Here is a 22,737-nt window from a genome sequence, read left to right as displayed (position 1 = left end):
GCTAATATAGATCAAAAAAATCAGTGGTCCCAATAAGACCCCTGGGGAACTCCACTACGTAGCTTGCTCCAGTCCGACAAACAACCTTACACCACTGTCACTCTGTCAACTTTGTATCCAGGCTGCCATTGTCCTTTTTATTCCATGGGCTTTAACTTTGCGAACAAGCCTGTTTCATGGCAAGGTCTATCAGCTCGTGACTCCAGTCCAGACTTCATGAAGGAACAGCTAATGCCACCACAAATAGGGCGAGAAGTTGAGAAGCCAGAGGAGGAGAAGTGGGGAAACAGGAAGAGGAAAGGGGCAACAACATAAGTAGGCCTTTGGCTTTTTCTATGGAATCAAATAACTCAAGAGCAATACAAGTAACCTAAACCACATCTTCACATTCACCAACAGTCCCATAATCTTTACCTTTGCTCCATCACTGACCTCACAGTGTCAGCTTGGTCACAATGTAAAACAAAAACTACCACAAAGTAAACATTCCAAATCAAATTTATAAATGAAATCATGCCATATTGCATTGACAGAAGTCAATTAATCACACTCTCATGGTACCTGTCTTTTGTGTACCTTGACCTGTCCTAGTGCTGCAACAAATTTCTGCTCCCAGTGGTTGCAGCATGGCTGGTGGAAGGCTGCTGACCTCCAAATGAGACTGTGGATGGACCTGAGGGTGACCTTGAGCAGTTCTGGGCCTAGAAGATCCGACTTCATACTACAGCCTCTTGGCCTGGCTTGAAGAAAACTGAACTGACTGGAGGACAGACTAGAGCAAGAGCACTGGCTGGGTTGGAGCAGGAATGATGTCATCCTGAGAGAGGACAGCGGATTTGAGCTTCATGGAGCTACTGCTTCAGTAATTTTATTGATCTGTAAGAGAACAAATTGATGATTGCTGTACAATGGTACTCAGAGCCATGATGGCACCAATCCAAGCTTGCAAGGCAGCACTCAAGTATATATAACATCAGCCATCAGATGCTGCATGATGGTGGGGTCCACAGGTGTGATGATGAAAATGATCACCTCTCCAATTTGCTGAGGGTGGGCTCCAAGGTCTGCACAAAACCCTTGATATTGCAGGCAGGCTTCTGGCAGATTTCCTAGTGCACCAAGAATTTGCTTTAATTTGGTTATGTATACCCATCAACCTCACTCTGTAGCCTAATCCATTGAAGTCCTCATCTGATTCCACTGCGGCAGAAATAGACTGTGACCTCACCCTCTGGTGAGCAAGCACCTGCGCTATCCTTTCTCCCAGCTCTTGCTGATGCACACTTATATGCAATGGGTTACATTTTTTTTCGGCAGAGGGTGGGGTAGTGCACGTAAAATAGGGTGGGCGCCTACCCCATCACCTTCCCACCCACCCCCAAAATACAGAATGGGGGGGTGGTTTGAGCGGGCACCGAAATCGGCAGCCCTCCCGCTGGGTAAAATCAAGGGTCGATTAGACTTGTTACCAAGCCAGTCGACCCTGATAATACATTGCCCACACGATAAAATGTTTGGTGTGGGCAGTCGGGCGGGAGTGGGTGGCCCAATTTTTAAAATAAATTATTCAAAGGGCATGAAGGAAGGAGGAGGGTTTATCATTGGGTGGTGCCCTTTGCAGATCGGGAGTGGTAGCACCCCCCCTTTCTTCCTACCCGGCTGCAGCCTTATACCCACACCTCCCCAACCCCGCTCCCCAACCAAGATTCGAGATGTACCTATTTCTGGGGATCCATTGCTCTTATTGTCCTTTGCAATCCCGGCAGTGCGCACTAATGCGCTCTTGGCGTTGCTGGGACTGATGGAGCTGCCAGCCAATCTGATAGGCTGCAGCTCCCGAGGACAAGATTTCCCTCCACAGTGAGGGGCGGAAGTTCCACTCAGCCGTTGCATAGCCCATCCGCAGAGCATTATGGCTGTAGGATGGACTGGCGTTAAGTTGGTCAATTCCACACCGACTTTGCTTCTGGGGGTGGGGGCGAGCGAGCCATCTGTTCCTACCTTCCCCGTTTCCCGCATAATATTCAGCCCAGTATCTCAACTCATGGAGACCCCTGCACTATCGTAGCCTCTAAGATATGTGCAGTATCAGCGCCTGAGCTGGTGACAGTGAGTGTAAGAGGAAGGGACAGTGTCTCTTCATTGTCTTCCTCCTCTTCCTCCATAGACTGGGAAGGCTCCAGCTCTTGGATATCTGAAATGAAAATGCGCCAAGTGCTGGGTTGTTGTGAGGGCAGGGGAGAAAGTAAGAAGTGTGTGCTTATACCATTTGCAGCATTTTAAGTCAAAAGCCATTACAAGATGAGGGAGAAGTGAATTAGAGGAGGAGGATTAGGTATGCAGATACTTCATCATCGATCACTTCAGCTCCACCAGTGGTGACAGCCCCAATGAGGTTCCTTGCCATGATGACCAGCACTGCTCCATGGAGGTTATAACATGCAAGCTGGTTGTTCTCCTCGAGTTCTTTGCTGTGGCTTGCTATTATGCACCACCTTCTCCTGCAAGAAAGAGAGAAGTTATCAGTAAACGTCCTGCAATATGTTTGAGTGATGTGATTGTCATGGTTGAATGGCTGCCAGCATGTGCAAGCTGTGAGTTGTCATTGCGAGACATGCAACAGTGCTACGGTTTTGGGGGTGAGATAAAGCATAAGAACTTGAAGGTTGAGTATTAATAAATATTGGTGGTAGGCAGTGATGTGACGTAGAGAATTGAGCAGTGGATAAGGGTACTGGTGCAGTTGATGGGATATGCCATTTGACTTGCTAAGATTGTTAAGCTTCTTCCTGCACTTCATCCATCATCTTCAAGCAACACTCCATCATGACTTGTTCTCCCTGCCTCCTGAGCATATGTCTGCAATGCCTCCTGCCACCCTGCGAATGTTTCTCCTTTCCTCCTCTTCCATCAAGATCTTCAGTGCATTGTATGAAAACCTTGGCACTTGTGCTCACAGATATTCAGCCATTGCTCGAAGCATCACAGCCTAGATTGCCTTTTGAAAGAAACTCCCACCACTTCTTGCAGCCGCAATGCACCTCCCTTTTAAGAGGTGCAGGCTGCTTTTAAGTAGCGCTAGCCATCGCGATATAGGGCCGTTTGCTGATGCATGTACTTAGTGAACGACATGGTTAGTGCTGGCTGCAGCAGAAATCATGTTAAAGAGCAGACAGTACCAATTTAACATGCTGCCAGCAAGCAATGTATGTGTGCATGTTAAGCACATATCGTAATCCCGATATCCCCATTTTGGGTATTAGCCAATTTCCCTCCTGTGAATATTGGTTTAGTACAGTTGGTAGCAACTTTCTCTCTGAGTCAGAAGTTTGTGGATGCAAGTAGCACTTCAGGACATATAATCTGGACGGACAGAGGGAGTGTGGGAGTGCTGACCCAGATATTCCTGGGACTGGGGAGCTTGGAAAGTTTTGATTTCCACCAGGGATGGCAAGAATTTGGGATGGAGCTCAGTTGGACAAGATTCTTCCTTATTTGTACTGACCTTGAAATTCCATGAAGGGATAGATGGCTGATCTTCCTCCTGCCACCCCATCAAGGGAACATGTGGGGGAGATCCTGGGCTACCCCAGGAATTTTGCTCTTTATGTTTTAAAAGGCCACAGCAGAACACAAGCCAACTGGGAGTTGGGAAGGGGATCAATTACCTTCTTGGAGGTAAATGGTTTCTTTGAAGCCAAATACAGTAATCCAAAAGGTTTTAAAAAGCTGTCATTGATCCCCATTAGGCCTTAGAAGGCAAGGACAGATTGAGATAGGCACCACTGTTATGCTCTTGCAGACACCAGTAACCCGTGCTGGCTATTGTAAAGATTTTGTAAAAATATTTTTTTATTTTTCTTGGATGGTGGCTTTAAAATTGGACTGTGGCTTTAAAAAACTACCATGGCTGCAGTTGAAAGACAACTTCACTGGAGCAGGATGAGAAATATCTACAATGTTGCTATCCTGGAACATAGAGTGCCATAAGAGAACAGGATGACGCCAGAAAGGAGTTCTGGTCTAGGGGGAACTGCCTAACGACAGGTGAACAGGGTTTTATGTGGCAACAATGTAGGCAGAACAGCTCCTAGCCAGCAAAGAGGGAAGACCTGAAACTTCTCTCTCCTCCGTAAGATTCTAGCAATTCTGCCATAATAGCTAGCTGGATATCCTTCATATCTCTGTATCCTGCTTTCTCTGAAAACCCCTGTCAAGAGGAAAAGGGGAAAAATCACCAGTTAGAGACATTGAAAAGCAAGTTTTTCAACCAGTAACCCACAGACTGAAAGTGTTGGGAGACCATCTCATGGCATTAACAACAGACTGCAAGGAATGTAGGAAGTCATCAATCAGAATCAGCCCATCTAATCCTGCACTCCAGATTGGTGCTATTGAACTGTTTATCTCGCCCTTAAAAATCCATATTTTGTGTGTCTTATATGTATGTGTGTTTGTTTGTAGGGGTTTAAGAAGAGGTAGGGTTTAAGTTATTGAGTTAGAAGTTAGCAGTTCATATTTCTTTCTTTTGCCACTAGTTAAAGAATTTGTTCAACAAGCAGCTATTTACTTATTAAGTTTACAAACCTGGTGTCCATATTCTGTTAACCTAAATTAAACAGTTAGGTAGAATTGGGGCAATCTGGTGGATTGGTCAAACTTTTCACATTTGTCATGGTTCGGGGAACAGTGGGGCTTGATATTACAGTGCGCTATTCCCAGTGAGTCGTGACACTATGCAAAAGACTCTCACCCACTACAGGAGATTCGTGAGTAAACGGGTATACATTTTAAATTTTATTGATCCAAATTAAAGGTAACATAGGAATATAAAAGGTTTTAATATTTGGACAACACAAGTTTAAAAGGATTTGTGAAGACAATGGAGAATGAAGATGAAAGGGAAAAAGGACAGTATTTATGAGAACAGATTTTAAGCTGGGGTGAGTTGCCACGGGGGATGTCTCACTGAAGGCCAGCTCCTATGTTTTTGGCTGTGAAAGATTTTTAACTGAAGAAAGCAACTCAGTCTTAGGGCAGGAGAATATTTGTCCTGTGAAGCAGTTTGATGTAATGGGTTTCAAAAATGGAAAAACTTTGCGTGCCTCAGCAATGATCAGTACAGAAGTGTTGAAGCTTATTAGCAGGTCAGAGGCTAGGAATACTGTGGTGAGTAAATCACTTCCTGGCTCCCCAAAGCTTGTCCACCATCTACAAGGCACAAGTCAGGAGTGTGATGGAATACTCCCTGCTTGCCTGGATGAGTGCAGCTCCCACAACACTCAAGAAGCTTGACACTGTCCAGGACAAAGCAGCCTGCTTGATTGGCAACACAACCACAAACGTTCACTCCCTCCACCACCGACACACAGTAGCAGCAGTGTGTACCATCTACAAGATGCACTGCAGGAATTCACCAATGCTCCTTAGACAGCACCTTCCAAACAATTCTTTGAGTAAAGGAATTTCCCCTCATCTCAGCCTGATTCCTTATTCCAAGACTGTGACCCCTAGTTTTAGACACAAAAAACCAGGGAAACATCCCCCAGCACCTACCCTGTCAAACCCTAAGAATTTTATATTCTTAATGAAATCTCTCATTCTTCTAAACTCGAGGAATATAGATCTGGTCTATTCAATCTCCCCCTATAGGACAATCCCCCGAGTGCCAGGAATCAGTCTAGTGAACCTTTGTTGCACTCACTTTAAAGCCAATATATCCTTCCTTAGATAAGGTGACCAGAACTATGCATAGGTACTCCAGGTGTGGTCTCACCAACAGCCTGTATAATTGCAGTAAGAATTCTTTACTCTTATGCTCTAAACCTTTTGTAATTAAGACTAAATAATATTTATTTTCCTAATTACTTACGGTACTGCATGTAAACTTTGTGATTTGTGTACAAGGACACCCAAGACCATCTGAATACCATCAGTTCTCATCTCTCACCATTTAAAAAATGTTCTTTTTTGTTTTTTCTACCAAAGTGGATGACTTCACATTTCCCACATTCTATTCGATCAGCCATCTTCTTACCAACACACTGAACCTGCAGTCTCTTTGCATCCTTAACTTTGTATTATTAGCAAACTTGGGTACAATGCTTTCAGTGCAATCATCTAAGCTATTGACACAGATGGTAGAGCTGAGGTCAAAGTACTGAACTTGCGGTTCCTCACTAGTTACAGTCTCTCAACCTGAAAATGACCCATTTATTCCTACTTTTTGTTTTCTTCCGTTAACCAACCCTTAGTCCATGCTAACATATTACCCCCAATCCTATGAGCTCTAACTTTATGTAATAACCTTGTGTATGACACTTAATATGAATGCCTTTTTGAAAATCCAAATCCACTACATCCACTTTTTTCCCCTTATGTACCCTGCTGGTCACAATCTCAGAATCTCCAAAAGATTTGTCCAGCACAATTTCCCTTTCATAAATTTGTGTTGACTCTAGTCAATCATATTATGATTTTCTAAGTGCTATATTACCACACTCCTAATAATAAATTCTAGCATTTTCGCTCCTACTGATGTTCCCTGTGTTCTCTCTCCCTCCTTTCTTGAACAGTGAGGTTATGTTTGCTAATGATCTCTGACAACCATTCTAAAATCTAGAGAATTCAAAACTGATGCATCCACTATCTCTGTGGCTTTTAAAACCCCAGATGCTGCTCAATGAATTCAAAGGTTCAAGTGGAAAACATAAACCATAAAAATGGATTCTTGTAATCTGTGATCTGATTTGTATCCTGACTAGATTACTGTCAGATAAATGACTTGCATAGTACTTATATAATTCTCTGTAATCTTTACTTCCAAAAGGCTTTTACCTTTTCAATCCCCTAGCTCATATACAAAATGTAGGATACAATTGGTGCACACAATTGGCACATGAAGTACACCTTGTATCTGATACAAATAGCAAAATATGTTGTTGATCCTTGAAGTACGATGTATAGCTGGTACACATCACGTGGCATGTAGTTGAGCTGGTGCATGCAGTACAATGCATAGCTGGTATTCCAGTGCAGTATGTAGTACAAGACAAAACTGTTATGTGCTGTGTGACAAATAGCTGACCTGGTGCATACAATATTATAGAACTGATGTAAATTGTATCATCGGCAGCTGGTATACAATTCAGCATACCGCTCAGCTAGTACAGTGTGCTGCAGTGTGACATGCAGTTTTTCCTTTGAGTTCATTAAAATAAATTACACTTTAGAAAGTGATTTGCTTTTAAGTTGTAAAACTCAAGGGCGCAGCATAATAAAGTTGTCACTTGAATCTTGCTCATTTAATAAGTCCTGTTGTGCTTTTTTTGTTTTTTTTTCATTTATTTCTATGTTCATTGAAATCTGCTTTCACTGTCATATCTTGAGCTCTTTTTAATGCTATCTATCATCAGATTGAAATGGCGATTGAGACACTCCAAAAGTCTGATGGCTTGACAGCTCACAGAAGTACTCTTCTCAACAGCCATGTAAGTTGCCTCTTCCTTCAAAACCACTTTAATCTTTTACCTGTTACATTAATCTTTTTCTGATTAATCCTGCTACTACTTCTGCTTATTTTGTTTGTCTTGATTTTTTGTGTAACATTTTGACATTTTGTATTGCTTTCCTTCCCCTTATCAGAATAAACAATTGATCATGTTGAAATGTGATGCTAGAATAGAGTGGAATAAAAAGTTCTCAGCAATTCCACTGGTTTCCACCATTACTTTACCAAGGGACCAGAACACATCCCTAGAGAAAAACAAGAAGGGCCTAGTTGTGTCTCTGCTATTTCGAGGAGTTTCCAATTTGCTTTACAAGGAGCAGAGCTTCTGTCTGCCTCTTAGAAGACAAATAACACCAGCAGGGGTAGAGGCAGAGACTTTCTAGAGGAGTTCCAACTCCCTGAGCTCAGGTGAACCTAATATATCTGTGAAGAATAGTACAGCCAGTGAGGTGAGGCTTCCCGGCCTCCACATGGATGTATGTGGGCCCTATCGGTGAGAAACAGACCACGAAGCAACCAGAAGGACATTTTTCTTTTACTCAAGGGCCATAGGGAAAATATGTAAGCTTGAAATGGGGGAGAGTGCACTCTCCCGCTAATCCAGAATATTTCAGAGGGGTTAAGCTTTACAGGGCACTGACCAGCATGATCCTATGATAACTACCTGGATGGTAAGCTGAGGAACTTCGGCACCCATGACTTGAACTGGAGCACGAATAGTCAGAAGAAACTAACATATAGAACTAAAACCAATTCTGCCTAATCTGCAACAGAAGCATTTTTGATATAGTGTAATGGTTCTTTTTAACTACATTATCATTAAGGGGGGGGGGGGGGTGAACAAATAACAATGCATTGCTCAAGTGTCATCAAATAGAATTCTATTTCCTTTTCTTAAGCCTTCCTTAAATGGAACCTCAGCCATTCAACCACTGTGACCCTCATCCATGCCTTTGCCTCTTCCAGATGTGATTACATCAACATTCTCTTTGATTTACTCCGACCATTCACCCTTCATATGTCCATCTCATACTGGGTTTGTTTTTTTCTCTTCTAATTTTCTCCTTTCTCTCCTAAGTGCTCTGACTGATACTGGATACAGGTCTGTAGATGCCATATGCTGTCATCCCAAGTGTGTATTACCAGCTAGGGCAATGAACAGTATGCAAATGATTGGTGAAGAAAGTTGTACAGTGTGTTTTTTATATCTATGTGTCAAGATGTTGCTCAGCCAATTCTAATGGTTGAGCTGACAAGCAAAAACCATAAAAATATACTCTTGCAGCTAGAGATCTTAGCTGAATTCCTAACTGGATTACTCGTAATTCACTCACATAGTATTTGTGTTCCATATTTGAGACTAGTTTGCTAGACTTATTGTTTTGCTGTGGAAAGGATCACAGATTAACCCAATCATGTCCTGCCCTGGCATGCACATTATGGGCTGGATTTTACCATTCCTGGGGCAACACCTCTCTCATCCTCACCAACCACACTCCCAATCACCCACTCTCCCAACCTCCTCCACTTGCCGGGCACTGCCTGAATGGTGCTGGTGACCTCTGACCCCAGTCACCTTGTTCCAAGTGCGCATCCATCGCCGTGACTCTCAGCTGGCTGCAGTTCCACCCTTGACCACTGTTCCCTCTGATTGCAGATTCCTGACATCAGGTTCCTGTCTTTTAAAGGGACTGTAGGTCTAACAGCATCTAATTAGCTGCTGGATGGGCATGAAATGCAGCTGGAGGTTCCCTAAACAGCCAAGTCTGGATTGCCCCTGGCTTTCTAGCCCACCGTTGAGGCCACCACTGCCTTGACAAAATCCAACCCAGTATGTGTTTTTGCAGCAGGAATGAGAGTTGCTGCTAATTCTTTTTTCCACTTCCCAGCCTGAGTATTGAAGTCAATTGTATGGTCCTAGTTGCTGTGCCCACATAACTAATAAACAAAACATTAAAAAAAGTGAGAAAAACGCAATTCATTTTTGTGCTTATGATTTTTCTCTTTTGAAGGAGAATCCAGGGAATTTTAATGTTTACTTTCTGGAGATTCCAAGACACCCTTGGAGGGTTAGCAAACCTACAGTCAACTCAATACTTGCAGGAAATCAAGCCTGGGATTTTAGTGGCCTATGTGATTTCGTTCTGCACTTGACAGCTCACTGACAAACTGCCCATTTGGCCTTCACTCAAAAATATTCTTAAGCTAATGCAGTCCAGCACCACGTCCCACCTGGTGGAAGTGTCAAACATAATGCCACAGTTAGTTCAGCATCTCTATTTTTAGAGTTTCTTTTACAATTACATCTACCTGAATGTAGCATTAAAATCAAATAAAATGAGTACAATATCAATATGTTTTCATATGGCCTACCCCTGCTCATGTTTTGGATGTTCTTATTTTGTTCTTAGTTGTCTCAATGGTTTAGCTGGTTAAGGCAACAAGAAGTTGAGCCATGAAGACCAAGAAGGTCACAGGGTCAGTCTTTGCTGATCTCAGTAAGGTGGCAGTCAGATGGTAGAATTATACCCTGCCCTGTATTTTGAAAAGGAAAACTGGATGCTGATTTCTGTTGCAAGTAAACATGTAGGTTTTAAAGAAACAAAGAAGAAAAAGCTTACATTTGGTGTAGTGTTTTTCATGACCTCAGACATCTCAAAGCACTTTGTAGCCAATGAAGCATTTTTTGAAGTGTAGTCACTGCTGTAAATTAGGTAAGGACAGGATTGCTCTTCACCATGGTACCTGCTGACACTTAAGGGGCTAAGTTGTACAGCCCCCAAAATGGCACAGGGTTTGCAATGCACAATTGCTCCCTGCCCTTTCAGTGTGATGTAGGCAACAAAACTTCATGCTTGTCAGTGAGCTGTCAAGTGCAGGACAAAATCACATAGGCCACTAAAATCCCAGGCTTGATTTCCTGCAAGTATTGAGTTGACTATAGGTTTGCTAACTCTCCAAGGGTGTCTTGGAATCTCCAGTATGGGGGCCCAAAATCATGAGGCTGGTACCAGTTAGAGCAAGCCTGCACAATTTAACCGAGTATTGCATTGAAGTTGGAACAGTTGGTAGAAGTCTTTATACAAGTCATTCTGACATGGAAGGAGAATGAATAATGGCACAACGTGGAAAAGAGCACCCTCCAAAGTTCTGGGACACTACACTGAAAGCCCTATTGGAGGAGGTGTAAAGAAGGAGATAAGTGCAGTATCCACAAAGGGCAAGGAGTCCTTCCAGACAAATACTCAGAAGGCATTGGGACCAGATAGCTGTGGCAGTCAATGCCAGGAGTAAAGCCTGGAGAAACTGAATACAGTACTGCAATAAGTTCAGTGAGTTCTGATGAATGGTCAAGGTCGGTGAATCAATCTTCAAATACCATATCCACCATGCTCACAGTCACACATTCCCCTCTCTTGCATGGCAAGGTAGCATAGAATCAGAGTCAGCGGGAGCTAACCAGCCAGGAGGAAATGGTTAAACTCTCTCTTGTTGGGAAAAGTTCATTGCCTAGCACTTGTGTGGTGCAAATGTTACTTGCCACTTGTTGTTCAGATCTTGCTGTATGCAGGCAGGACTACTTAATTATCTGAGAAGTTACAAATGGGACTTAACACTGTGCAATCATTAGTGAACCTTCCCCACTTCTGACCTTATTATGGAGGGAAAGTCGTCGATGATGGAGCTGAAGATGGGACACTCTAACGCACATAATTTAGAGGATGCAATAAAGGCAGGATCTGCATGTGGTGAGACATCGGGCATGAGTGACCTGCTCCATGGCAGAGAGAAAGTGTAGTGCAAGTGCCAGCTCTCCAGAGGGTGAGGTCCTACATGATTTCTGCTGCAGAGGACTCAGATGAGCACATTAATTGGACATGCTGCAGAGGATGACTAATGGGTGTACAACTAAATACTTTATGTATTGGCAGGCCTGCCAGTAATCTTGACAGCATCTGCGGAGAGGAACACAGTTAACGTTTCAAGTCTGTATGATTCTTCAACAGAACTAAGGAAAAATAGAAGAGAGGTGAAATATAAGCTGGTTTAAGGGGGGGTGTGACAAGTAGAGCTGGATAGAGGGCCAGTGATAGGTGGAGATTGCCAAAAGATGCCATAGACAAAAGGACAAAGAGGTGTTGACGGTGGTGATATTAGCTAAGAAATGTGCTAATAGGTGACATTAAGGGTAGAAAGCAGGACGAGCAAGGTACAGATAGCCCTAGTGGGGGTGGGTGGTGGGAAGGGATCGAAATAGGCTAAAAGGTAGAGATAAAACAATGGATGGAAATACATTTAAAAATAATGGAAATAGGTGGGAAAAGAAAAATCTATATAAATTATTGGAAAAAAGGGGGATCCGAAAGGGGGTGGGGATGGAGGAGAGAGTTTATGATCTAAAGTTGTTGAACTCAATATTCAGTCCGGAAGGCTGTAAAGTGCCTAGTCGGAAGATGAGGTGCTGTTCCTCCAGTTTGCGTTGAGCTTCACTGGAACATTGCAGCAGGCCAAGGATGGACATGTCATGACCCAGACCTCCCTGTTGCTTGCCATTTCAACACTCCACCCTGCTCTCATGCCCACATGTCCGTCCTTGGCCTGCTGCAATGTTCCAGTGAAGCTCAACGCAAACTGGAGGAACAGCACCTCATCTTCCGAATAGGCACTTTACAGCCTTCCGGACTGAATATTGAGTTCAACAACTTTAGATCATGAACTCTCTCCTCCATCCCCACCCCCTTTCGGATCCCCCTTTTTTCCAATAATTTATATAGATTTTTCTTTTCCCACCTATTTCCATTATTTTTAAATGTATTTCCATCCATTGTTTTATCTCTACCTTTTAGCCTATTTCGATCCCTTCCCCCCACCCACCCCCACTAGGGCTATCTGTACCTTGCTCGTCCTGCTTTCTACCCTTAACGTCACCTATTAGCACATTTCTTAGCTAATATCACCACCGTCAACACCTCTTTGTCCTTTTGTCTATGACATCTTTTGGCAATCTCCACCTATCACTGGCCCTCTATCCAGCTCTACTTGTCTCACCCCTCCTTAAACCAGCTTATATTTCACCTCTCTTCTATTTTTCCTTAGTTCTGTTGAAGAGTCATACGGACTCGGAACGTTAACTGTGTTCCTCTCCGCAGATGCTGTCAGACCTGCTGAGTTTTTCCAGGTATTTTTGTTTTTTTTTGGATTTCCAGCATCCGCAGTTTTTTGCTTTTATCTGCCAGTAATCCTGCCTGCAGTGTCAAGGAGCATGGAAGAGTCCAGCACCAACTTTACACAGAGCTTTGTGCAGAGCTTGGAGCTCTTCCTTTCCAACAAAGAAGTTGTGGCCAACTCAATTAGCAGACTTATAGACTCAACATGCCACAGTATCTGATGGTCATGCCTCAGCTTCTATTGCAGAACAAGTAAATGTCAACAGTGGAAGCTCAGATTGCTCTCCTTCATGCTCAGTTTGTTGCCATGCAAGCTCAGACTGTTGCCATCATGGATGTGAACAAAATTGTTCAAAGGGGCTAACAAGAGTCCAACACTCTGCCCTCCAACAGATAACTATAAATGAAGCGCCACCCTGGAAGAGTGGCTATAGTTCCACGGTGCACAAACCTGCTGTCCTCTTTCGGGTTCACATCATGCGCTCTTCCACTGCCCTTCCATTAACCCAGAGCTGCTCAAGGCCTATCTCCAAGCATGTCTCCAATCTCCCCCACTGAAAGTCGGCAGTCTTCCACCATTCATGCTGCAGCCACTCCAATAGAACTGCACAGATGAACTAAGACAGGCAAAAGCTCATGGACAATAGGCATTATGGGAATGCACAAAGCTTATAAGTTTATATATGGACTGTGGTATGGTTTGATTTACAAATTTGGTTTGGGATGTTTATTTTGTTTTGGGTTTTATTTTTGCATTGTGGCCAAGCTGATCCTAAGGTGATCAGTCCTGGGGGCAGGGGAAAGGTAAGTTGGGAGACTCTTGGTAAATGGAGAATCGGGGTTGCATTTACTCGTAACATAGTCAGATAAGTGGTTCTTGGACAACGCAGGCAGAAAGGGGCTGTCTAGTTTGGCTCCTCTCTTCCTCTTCATCCCTCCCCTGTAGTGTCAATTGGCTGATGGTACTTCTGCTGCTCACTCACCAGGAAGTCTCACTACAGAGAGCTGCCGGCCAATCTGATTGTCCAGCAGAGCTCCCGTAGCCCCAGCAGGAATAGTGGCCACTGCTGGGACTACATGCAGCAGAGACATGGAGTCTAAGTGCCAGAAGCCTGGACCAGGTAAGTGCGGTGGCCTTGTGGCGGTGACGGTAGGGGGGGTCGAGGGGGGAGGGTTGCTGGGGATGTGTCAGTTTGGAAAGTCCAGGTGGTAGGGAGCACCCAGGGTTGCCAGATGTTGCGGGGTATTGGCCTGAGGGAAATGGGGGCCCTTGGCAGAGGCACCCTCCCCCTTTCCCATCCAAGGTCCAAGCAAGGTAACCTGCCAGCTTCTTCACCATGCCCGTTCTCTTCCTGCAGGCCCCAGAATTAGGTGGGCGGTAAGCAGCCCTTATGTGGCCTCAGTTGGGATGAGAGTAGGCGGGCCACCCGAGGCCTCACCCACCTATCGGAAAATTACAGGCAGATTGAGGGCAGACAGATAGACAGCAGTAAGGTCACCCAGGGAATTTTATGGCCCTCTGCCCATCCCCACTCCACCCCCCGACCTGCAAACCTGCCAGCGGGGGCCTGTAAAATTCTGCCCTGGGCATTTGAACTTTTCAAGATTAGAACATTTATAAATAAGTCAAAATACTGAAAGACTTTTCTGGTTGCTCTTGATGATCCTTATGTTTTCATAATTAAATTAACTTGCATCTAGCTGCATGGAGGTGGAGGAAGAGATGTTTCTCCTATTCTGTTTATTTATTCTATTTAACCTTTATTTCTTCTGTCACAAGAATGTAGCTTATTTAACACTTCAGGTAGAAGAAGGTACCAATTAAATTATGCTTATACTAATAGTCTTGAATTGTAAGTAATTGTAATATGACAACATGCTAGCTTTGTATTTATTTAAACTATCAAAAATTGTACCAACAATTAAACATGTAGTCTAACTGCATTATTCAGATTTAAGGAGAAATATAAATTCAGAATTGTTTTGTGGCCTATACATTCGTAGATTCTGCATCCACTTTTGGTGTTATACAGAGACCTACTTGGATAGATCCTGTACGATTAATATTTTGTCAGTATTTCAAATATAATTAAAGAAGCTCAGTAGTTAAACAGTTAAATAAAATCTAGCTATTTCTTGTGAAATGCATGAAATTGAAAGTAAACAAAGCGATAATTTGAACACGAAATGCAGAAGGTTCTAAACATATTTTAACTAATTATTATTGTAACTGTGAAAGAAATGTTCATTAACCACATTTTTTTTTAATATGATCTGAGGGTCATGAAATAAGAAGTAATTTACAGGAAAGGAAGGGAGGGAAAGAGATCTTTACCAGTCTGCTGTTTCAAAACTAAGTTTGAATCTCCTTTTCAGGATTAAAAGGTGTATATTTCTGGGTTTGTCTAAGGCAGAGGAAAGCACAGAATAATTTGGATAGCCCCTGAAAATGGGCACAGGGATCATGATGTGCAATTAACCAGTCAATTCAACTGGTTGCAATGCAGACACCACAACAGCTTCCTGCTGACTCTCGTTTTCACAATCTCTGCATCCAGCTAGTGTTAACCTCATTGACTGGATGCAACTCTTTTGAGTACAAACACAGTTCTTGGTTTCCGGGAGTGGGAAATGAACCCACAACCTTCTGATTCAAAGGCGAGGGTGCTATGGACTGAGCCACAGCTGACACCTCCATTGACTGGATGCATCAGCAGGGAACCAACGTTGTGGGTGGCTAGCACCACTTAAAGCTAATCAGTGTCTCTTAAAGAGGAGGTGCATTGTGGCTAGAGCATGTGATGAGGAGAGAATGGCAAAGAGAGTGTCCTCCAAGGTTTCTGCACACTGCACTAAAAGTCATGGTGGAGGAGATAGAAAGGAGAAGAGATGTTCTGTATCCACAGGGGGACAGGAGGGCTTCCAGACACACAATCAAAAAACATTGAGAGTGGATAGCCGTAGAGGCTAATAGTCTAGCCCTGAAAACTTGGATGTAGTGTTGCAAGAAGTTCACTGACCTCACACAAATGGTCAAGGTCAATGAATGCACCTTCAAATGCTATGTCCCACCAGCTGACTCTCACACTGCTCAGTGCACAATTCCCATTACTCACCTACCAACAATCTCTATCAAACATCATACTTAGCTTCACCTCACAATCACACTTAGCAATGTTACAACACTCGCACACCCATAGGTTGCACACAATGCCAGCTATTCATCCATGACGGTCATGATTCAACAAAAAGAAAGTAATGATGCAGACACAGCACCGTCAACGAATTTCGCACATGCAGCAACAACTCAGACACTGACATTGCATATAACTTAGAGGATATATTAGAGGTGAAATCTGGACGTGGTGAGATAGCAGGCATGAGCGTGCTGCAGCCAGAGCAGGTTGCAAGCATTGTATAGGTACCAGGATGCCAGAAGACATGGTCGCACACAGGTTGCACTACAGAGGACTCAGAGGAAGATATCCATGAAGGCAGCTGAAAAAAAAAGGTTGATAGATATCAATAACAAAATGCATGTGCATTGGGAAGCCTGCCAGAAAGCCTGTGGTCAATGTCAAGGAGCCTGGAGGGTTCCAGCACCAACTTGGTATGGGTTTTTCACAGAGCTTGGAACCCATCCATTTGTATATTTGCGAGCTGTTTTGATTGCTGGCAATAGGATTGTGGATTATATTCTGCAAAGCAGCTTACAGAGTGTCACAGCAGTCCAGCAATCTGTCATCCAGCAGATTACTACGATTGTTGAGGTGCTGCCCGACAAGAATGGCAGTGACTCCATGGAGCACAAACCTGCCGCCCTCCCTCAGGAAAGCAAAGTGGCCTTGCTGTTGCCTGACACCTAACCTGCCCAGATTATTGCTGCCTATACTGAGATGCTGCAGTAGGCTGCTGGACCTTCTAGGCCCAGAGCTTTTCGAGGTCAAACTGCAAGGCCATCTCCAGGCTCCCATGCTGGAAGTCAGTATCCTCCCTCCAGCCATGCTGCAGCCAGTGTCAGCACAGCGTGGGAGCACTAGAAAAATCAAAGGAATGTGGAAGATAAGCATTAAGGGAATATACAGGGGTGATTAGTCGACTTTCGCATGCAATATGGCATGATGTGAGTTATAAATTTGGTTTGGAATATATATTTTGTGTTGGCTTTTGTTTTTGCATTGTGCCCAAGTGGATGTCATGATAATCCATGACAAAAGGAAGGTATGGTATGGAGATCTTGGTGACTGGGGAATCGGGGTTGAGGTTACTGATATCACACTCAGATGAGCTCTTCATGGATAGAAAGGGGCTGTCAAGGTTGCTCCTTCGTTCCTTTTCCACCTCTTTCTCCTCCTCAGCTGCTTGCCATATTGCTGATGGCAAGGGCTACATTCTTATATAATCAACATAAAACTTGACACCACCCCTGCCGAGTACAGCAAGGCTTCTCTAGAACAGTCCAGGCAGTGCACATATTGTTTCAGTGGTCTGCTGGCACACATTTCATGTGGCTGAATGGCTTTCATTGCTAGTATGCTGCGGTTATGTGCATGGTTGTGTACTGGAGTCAACAGCCATGTTGACAGCAAAGAGCTCTTGTTGTCAGGTAGCCTGGTGGCTCAAATACAGCGAGCACAAAGGACTGCTGCACAGTGAAGGCATCCATGCCTGCTGCCAGGATACATTGTCATTGACCTGCATGATTCACTGCCTATGGTCACACATGAGCTGGCAGTTGAGGGAGTGCAAACCTCTTTTGATTCCAGAAAAGGGCAGAGTTGGTATGCAGTGCCTGCAGTTTATTGTGCGTGCAGTCAGTGACATCCTGCACCATAGGGAAAACTACGACCTTTGCAAAGTCACATGTTCGCTCCTCATGCTTGCCTTTGGCTCTTTGAATAGAGAGCTTCAGTGACTTCCCTCACTCAAGAGTGGGTGATGAACTTTCAGATGTTGCAATCATCTCCACCTTCAACCCAGAAAGAGCCAGATGCAAAAAAAGTTCATGGCCATAACCAGCATCACAGTCGCTGGCAATTAGGTCCTCGCCCTGCTCCGAAGTGGTAATTGCGGCTACAGAAATTTGCAGATTTCAGATTTTTTTATTCATTCATGGGATGTGGGTGTCGCTGGCTAGGGCAGCATTTATAGCCATCCCTAATTGTCCTTGAGAAGATGTGGGTGAGCTGCCTTCTTGAACCACTCCATGTGGTGTAGTACAGCTACAGTGCTGTTAGGGAGGGAGTTCCAGGATTTTGAACCAGCATCAGTGAAGAAACAGCGATATGTTTCCAAGTCAGGATGGTGAATCGTTTGGAGGGGAACTCCCAGGTGGTGGTGTTCCCATGTGTCTGCTGCCCTTATCCTCCTAGATGGTAGCGGTCGTGGGTTTGGAAGGTGCTGTCTAAGGAGCCTTGGTGAGTTTCTGCAGTGCATCTTGTAGATGATACACACTGCTGCCCCTGCACCGGTTGTGGAAGGAGTGGATGTTTGTAAATGGGGTGCCATTCAAGCAGGCTGCTTTGTCTTGGATGGTGTCAAGCTTCTTGACTGTTGTTGGAGCTGCACTTATCCAGGGAAATGGAGAGTATTCCATCACACTCCTAACTTGTGCCTTGGAGATGGTGGACAGGCTTTGGGGAATTAGGAGGCGAGTTACTCACTGCAGAATTCCTAACTCCTGACCTGTTCTTGTAGCCACTGTGGTTATATGGCTAGTCCAGTTCAGTTTCTGGTCAATGGTAGCCCCCAGGATATTGATAATGGGGGATTCAGTGGTGGTAATCCCATTGAATGTCAAGGAGCAATGGTTGGATTCTCTCTTGTTGGAGATGGTCATTGTCTGGCACTTGTGTGGCGCAAATATTACTTGTCACTTGTCAGTCCAAGCCTGGATATTGTCCAGGTCTTGCTGCATTTAGACATGGTCTGCTTCAGTGTCTGAGGAGTCACGAATGGTACTGAACATTGTGCAATCATTAGCGAACATCCCCACCTCTCAGCTTATGATGTAAGGCAGGTCTTTGATAAAGCAGCTGAAGATTGTTGGCCTAGGACACTACCCTGAGGAGCTCTTGCAGTGATGTCCTGGAACTGAGATGACTGACCTCCAACAACCACAAGCATCTTCCTTTGTGGCAGAGAGTTTTCCTCCTGAATCCCATTGACTCCAGTTTTGCGAGGGCTCCTTGATGTCACACTCCATCAAATGCTACCTTGATGTCAAGGACAGTCACTCTCACTTCACCTCTGGAGTTCAGCCTTTTTGTCCATGCTTGAACCAAGGCTAGGAGGTTAGGAACTGAGTGACCCTGGCGGAACCCAAATTGTGCATCAGTGAGCAGGTTATTGCTAAGCAAGTGCTGCTTGATAGCACTGTTGATGACCCCTTCCATTACTTCACTGATGATCGAGAGTAGATTGATGGGGCGGTGATTGGCCGAGTTGGATTTGTCCTGCTTTTTACGTTCAGCTGGGACACCCTCAACTGAGGCACAGATTTTTCATTTGCCATTCCTTCCTGAGGTTCAGTTAGGAAAATTGCTCCCTGAACAAGCTGGGCAGATTTGGCTTCCTGCAGAGGGCTCTTCTCCCTGTCTTTCCAGCCACTTGTCCTGCTTTCGATAATGCTGTTCAGTCACACTGTATTCTAAGGTGAATGTCTACTGATGCATATTTGGGAGCAGTTGGTTTGTGCAGAACCTTGAAGTCAGCAAGAAGTCCTTCAGCACCTTCCACACCATTCCCTGTAGATTTTTCTGCAATTTTAAAGATCTATAGTTTGCACCAAATACTTATAGAATCATTGCAACAGCCAGAAGAAATCAACCAGCAAACTACCTGTAAGAAGGTGATCCTTTTAAAAGTACTTGTTACAGTGGCTAATGGGGGCTATATGGGCTGGGATCATTCCTGCTGCTGAACACATGTTCAGCTGTGCAGGGATAAGAGAGCGCTCTGATTGAAGCATTGAGCTCCAAAATGGCAACACTGTTCTGAAATCAGTATCATAAACATGGATAGCTATCAAAATCCATCTGGTTTAAATATTGCTGATCGATGTGACAACCTGCTTGCTCTGCATACTTCCGACAGACATTTACTGCATGCTCTCTGACTCCTGCACCAATATGTTGGCCATACATTCATCTCACAAGTGTGCACATGTACCTCGGATGCTATTTTGGTACTGTAAAGGCCCTCAGCACCCACAATACGGCTGCGACAAGACTAATTTCTTATTTTTAATTAAATATCATAGAAGATGGGAAATTATAGCTTAGTTTGAATTGTAGTGACCAATTTTTAACAACTTCTGTAACTTTGACTTTCTGTTTCAAAAATTATTGCTTCTGTGAAGTGTTACTAGCTTCTTGCTAAAGAACCGCTTGCAGTTCTATAGCTGCCTTTGTGTGAAGGAAGATGTTTCAAAGCGCTTTATAATTAAGGGAATGATGTATCAAACCCCAAGCAGTAGGGGTAAAAAGCAAAATGGAGAGGGTTCATGTGACAGAACAAAGATTCATTGAGGAGATTTGAGAACGTTTTTGAACAGTGGAGAGAAAGGCACAAAGACAGGAGAACAGGGAAGGAAGTACCAGAAAGCAGAAGTGTAATGGATAAACAGGCAGCTAACAATGGTGGAACAGAGGGTGGAAAGGACTAATGGTCCTTTCCTTTCCTGAGGGAAAAAGGGTTGCTTAACAGGACTTAAGACAGGGGGAGGTCACAAAATTAGAGAGCAGTGCATCCATGAGGAATCTGAAAGTGAATACAAGGATTTTGAACTCAATTCATGAGGCATGGGAAACTACTGTAGAAGTCAAAGCTGATAGGAATGCAAATGAGGATATGGGTTGCAGCATTTATATAGCACCTGTGATGTCTTCAAAACATCTCAAATTGCTTAACAGAAAATTGATTACTTTTTGAAGAGTAGTCACTATTGTTTTGTAAACAAACAAATTTGATCACAGTAAGGTCTCACAAACAGCCATGGAACGAATGATGAATTAACTTGTTTTGGTTGTATTGACTAAGGGATGAATGTTGGTCAGGACATTGGTAGAATTTCCTATTGTTATCTGGCAAAAAGGCCCAGTAAGTTTTCAGATTCATCTGGACAGGCAAGTGTGGCCTCGGTTTAACATCTAATCTTAAATACTCTCACAATGCAATCCTCCATCAGTACTATATTGAAGTACCAAGCTAGATTACAGTGTTCAGCTGCTGATGTTAGACTTGAACCCAAAATCAATTAATAATTGGCCACATTGTGAGGGGTGTTCCCTCGTGTCCTGGTCAATATTTATCCATTGACCAATATCACTAATACTGGTTATCACATTGCTGTTTGTCAGATCTTGCTGTGCGCAAATGGATGCTGTGTTTCCTACATTACTATAGTAACTACACTTCAGAAATACTTAGTTTGCTGTAAAGTACTTTGGGATGCCCTGAGGTCATGAAAAGTGCTGTATAAATGCAAATTTTTATTTTTGTTTCTTTTCTAACTCAGGCAGGGATGCTACCACTGAGCCAAGCTGATACTTTGAAGAAAGTGGAAGTGGACACTTGGAAGAAAGCTGTCTTGGTAATGGTGCAGTTGTGGGGAAGGGCAGTGAGCTTAGGGTCAAACAGTTCGCCAGTTTGCCAATTTCCCCCATTTTCTAAAAACCAGACATGGTAGCCAGGACGCTGATGTAGTCTGCAACAGTGGCAAGTAGGTGCCCGTGTGAGCCAAAAAGATTGTTATAGTTTTGCTGACATTAGGTTGGAAGAAATTTTGGCTTATCTAGTTCTTGATGTCAGGCAGGCAGTTGGCAGCTGTAGCAACTGCCTTCAGATTTATGTAGAAGACAGAGTGGGAGAGCTGGGCATCATCATCATATATGTAGAAGCTATCCATGTTTATGCAGATGATAAAGATTAGGAGACCACAGGGGATCCCTGGAGAGGAATGTACAGGAAAAAAGTCATTTTGGGGTTAAAACAGGTATTGGCAGAACAAGTGTAATTGATAAAGTGCTGAAGAAAGACAGGAGGATGGAATGATTAAAGGTGGTGGAAAGGATAAGAAGTAACAGAGAGCCATGGTGTTGTATGTGTCTCAGAATATTGTTTGTTACTTTGACCAGTAATATAGGTGTGATGAAAAGCACATACAAAGAATTTTAAGAGGCTAACTGAACTGGGAGACATGGATGTCATCTAGGGAGGGGTTGAAAACTAGACTATGGTTTCTGAGACAATATCACAGAGGTACTTTTAGAGTGATAAAATTATTTTAAGGTAATGTAGTTCCAGAGAAATGGCAAGGAATCCTTAGGAGAAAATCAGGATTTATATAGGGCAGGCTTATTTTTACATTTTGGTGATTTAGATAACAAGAATGTAATTATTTTGTGATATGTATCAACATATGTTCTGCTATCATTTTTATGATATTGACAGATTGGACTCTGATTCTTTCCATGATGTTCAAATAGAACGTCAATCAGATTGGAAATTTGACTTCACCTGGCATGCCTTTTACCATTGCTTCCTCATAGACCAGTAGACCAACCATTTTAAGCTTTTATTATATGGAAAATCAGCTGAGCCTTAACGTAGTGTTTCTGAAATGTGTACCAACTGTCTGTTATCTATTCTTGTTGTTGTTGGATCCTTCAAAGCAAATGTGAGTTAAAGAACAAATGAAATAGTTGCACTAAAGTCAGACACAAGCCTGAGAATTGGTATACACCCCTCAGATCTTCTTTGACACATCAAAAAATGGCAATTTTGAAATAGAAATTGATAAACCTATTTATTTTTACAGAAATTTTGTAGGCAATCTGTTTCTGTAAAATGCCTCTCCAGGTAGTATTAATCAATAATTGGATTCCAATAACAATGTAGAAATTTATTTTCCCAGAAGCATTAAGAGGAGATCATTGGAAATGATGAATGAGCTCAGAAATTTGAGTAAGGCTAATTGGGATAGTTCTTTCAAAGTTCCAGCACAGGCACGATGGGCTGAATGAATTCCTTCTGTGCTCTATCATGCTATTCTGTAAA

At 43.4% G+C, this 22,737-nt stretch overlaps 1 protein-coding gene across 1 annotated transcript in view; it reads left to right on the top strand.

The window, feature by feature from the left end:
• LOC144697377 (transcription factor RFX3-like) overlaps positions 1-22,737 on the top strand; it is a 433,584-nt gene that overhangs the window by 294,942 nt on the left and 115,905 nt on the right. The window contains exons 7-8 of the mRNA XM_078569355.1: positions 7,416-7,490; positions 21,197-21,271. Of these exons, the coding sequence (XP_078425481.1) occupies positions 7,416-7,490; positions 21,197-21,271 (150 nt within the window). The remainder of the gene's footprint in view (positions 1-7,415; positions 7,491-21,196; positions 21,272-22,737) is intronic.

Source organism: Cetorhinus maximus, chromosome 2 (assembly GCF_964194155.1).
Source record: "Cetorhinus maximus chromosome 2, sCetMax3.hap1.1, whole genome shotgun sequence".
Taxonomy (NCBI): Eukaryota; Metazoa; Chordata; class Chondrichthyes; order Lamniformes; family Cetorhinidae; genus Cetorhinus; species Cetorhinus maximus.
The sequence above is the reverse complement of the archived record's forward strand: the minus strand, read 5'-3'. Positions and strand labels throughout refer to the sequence as shown.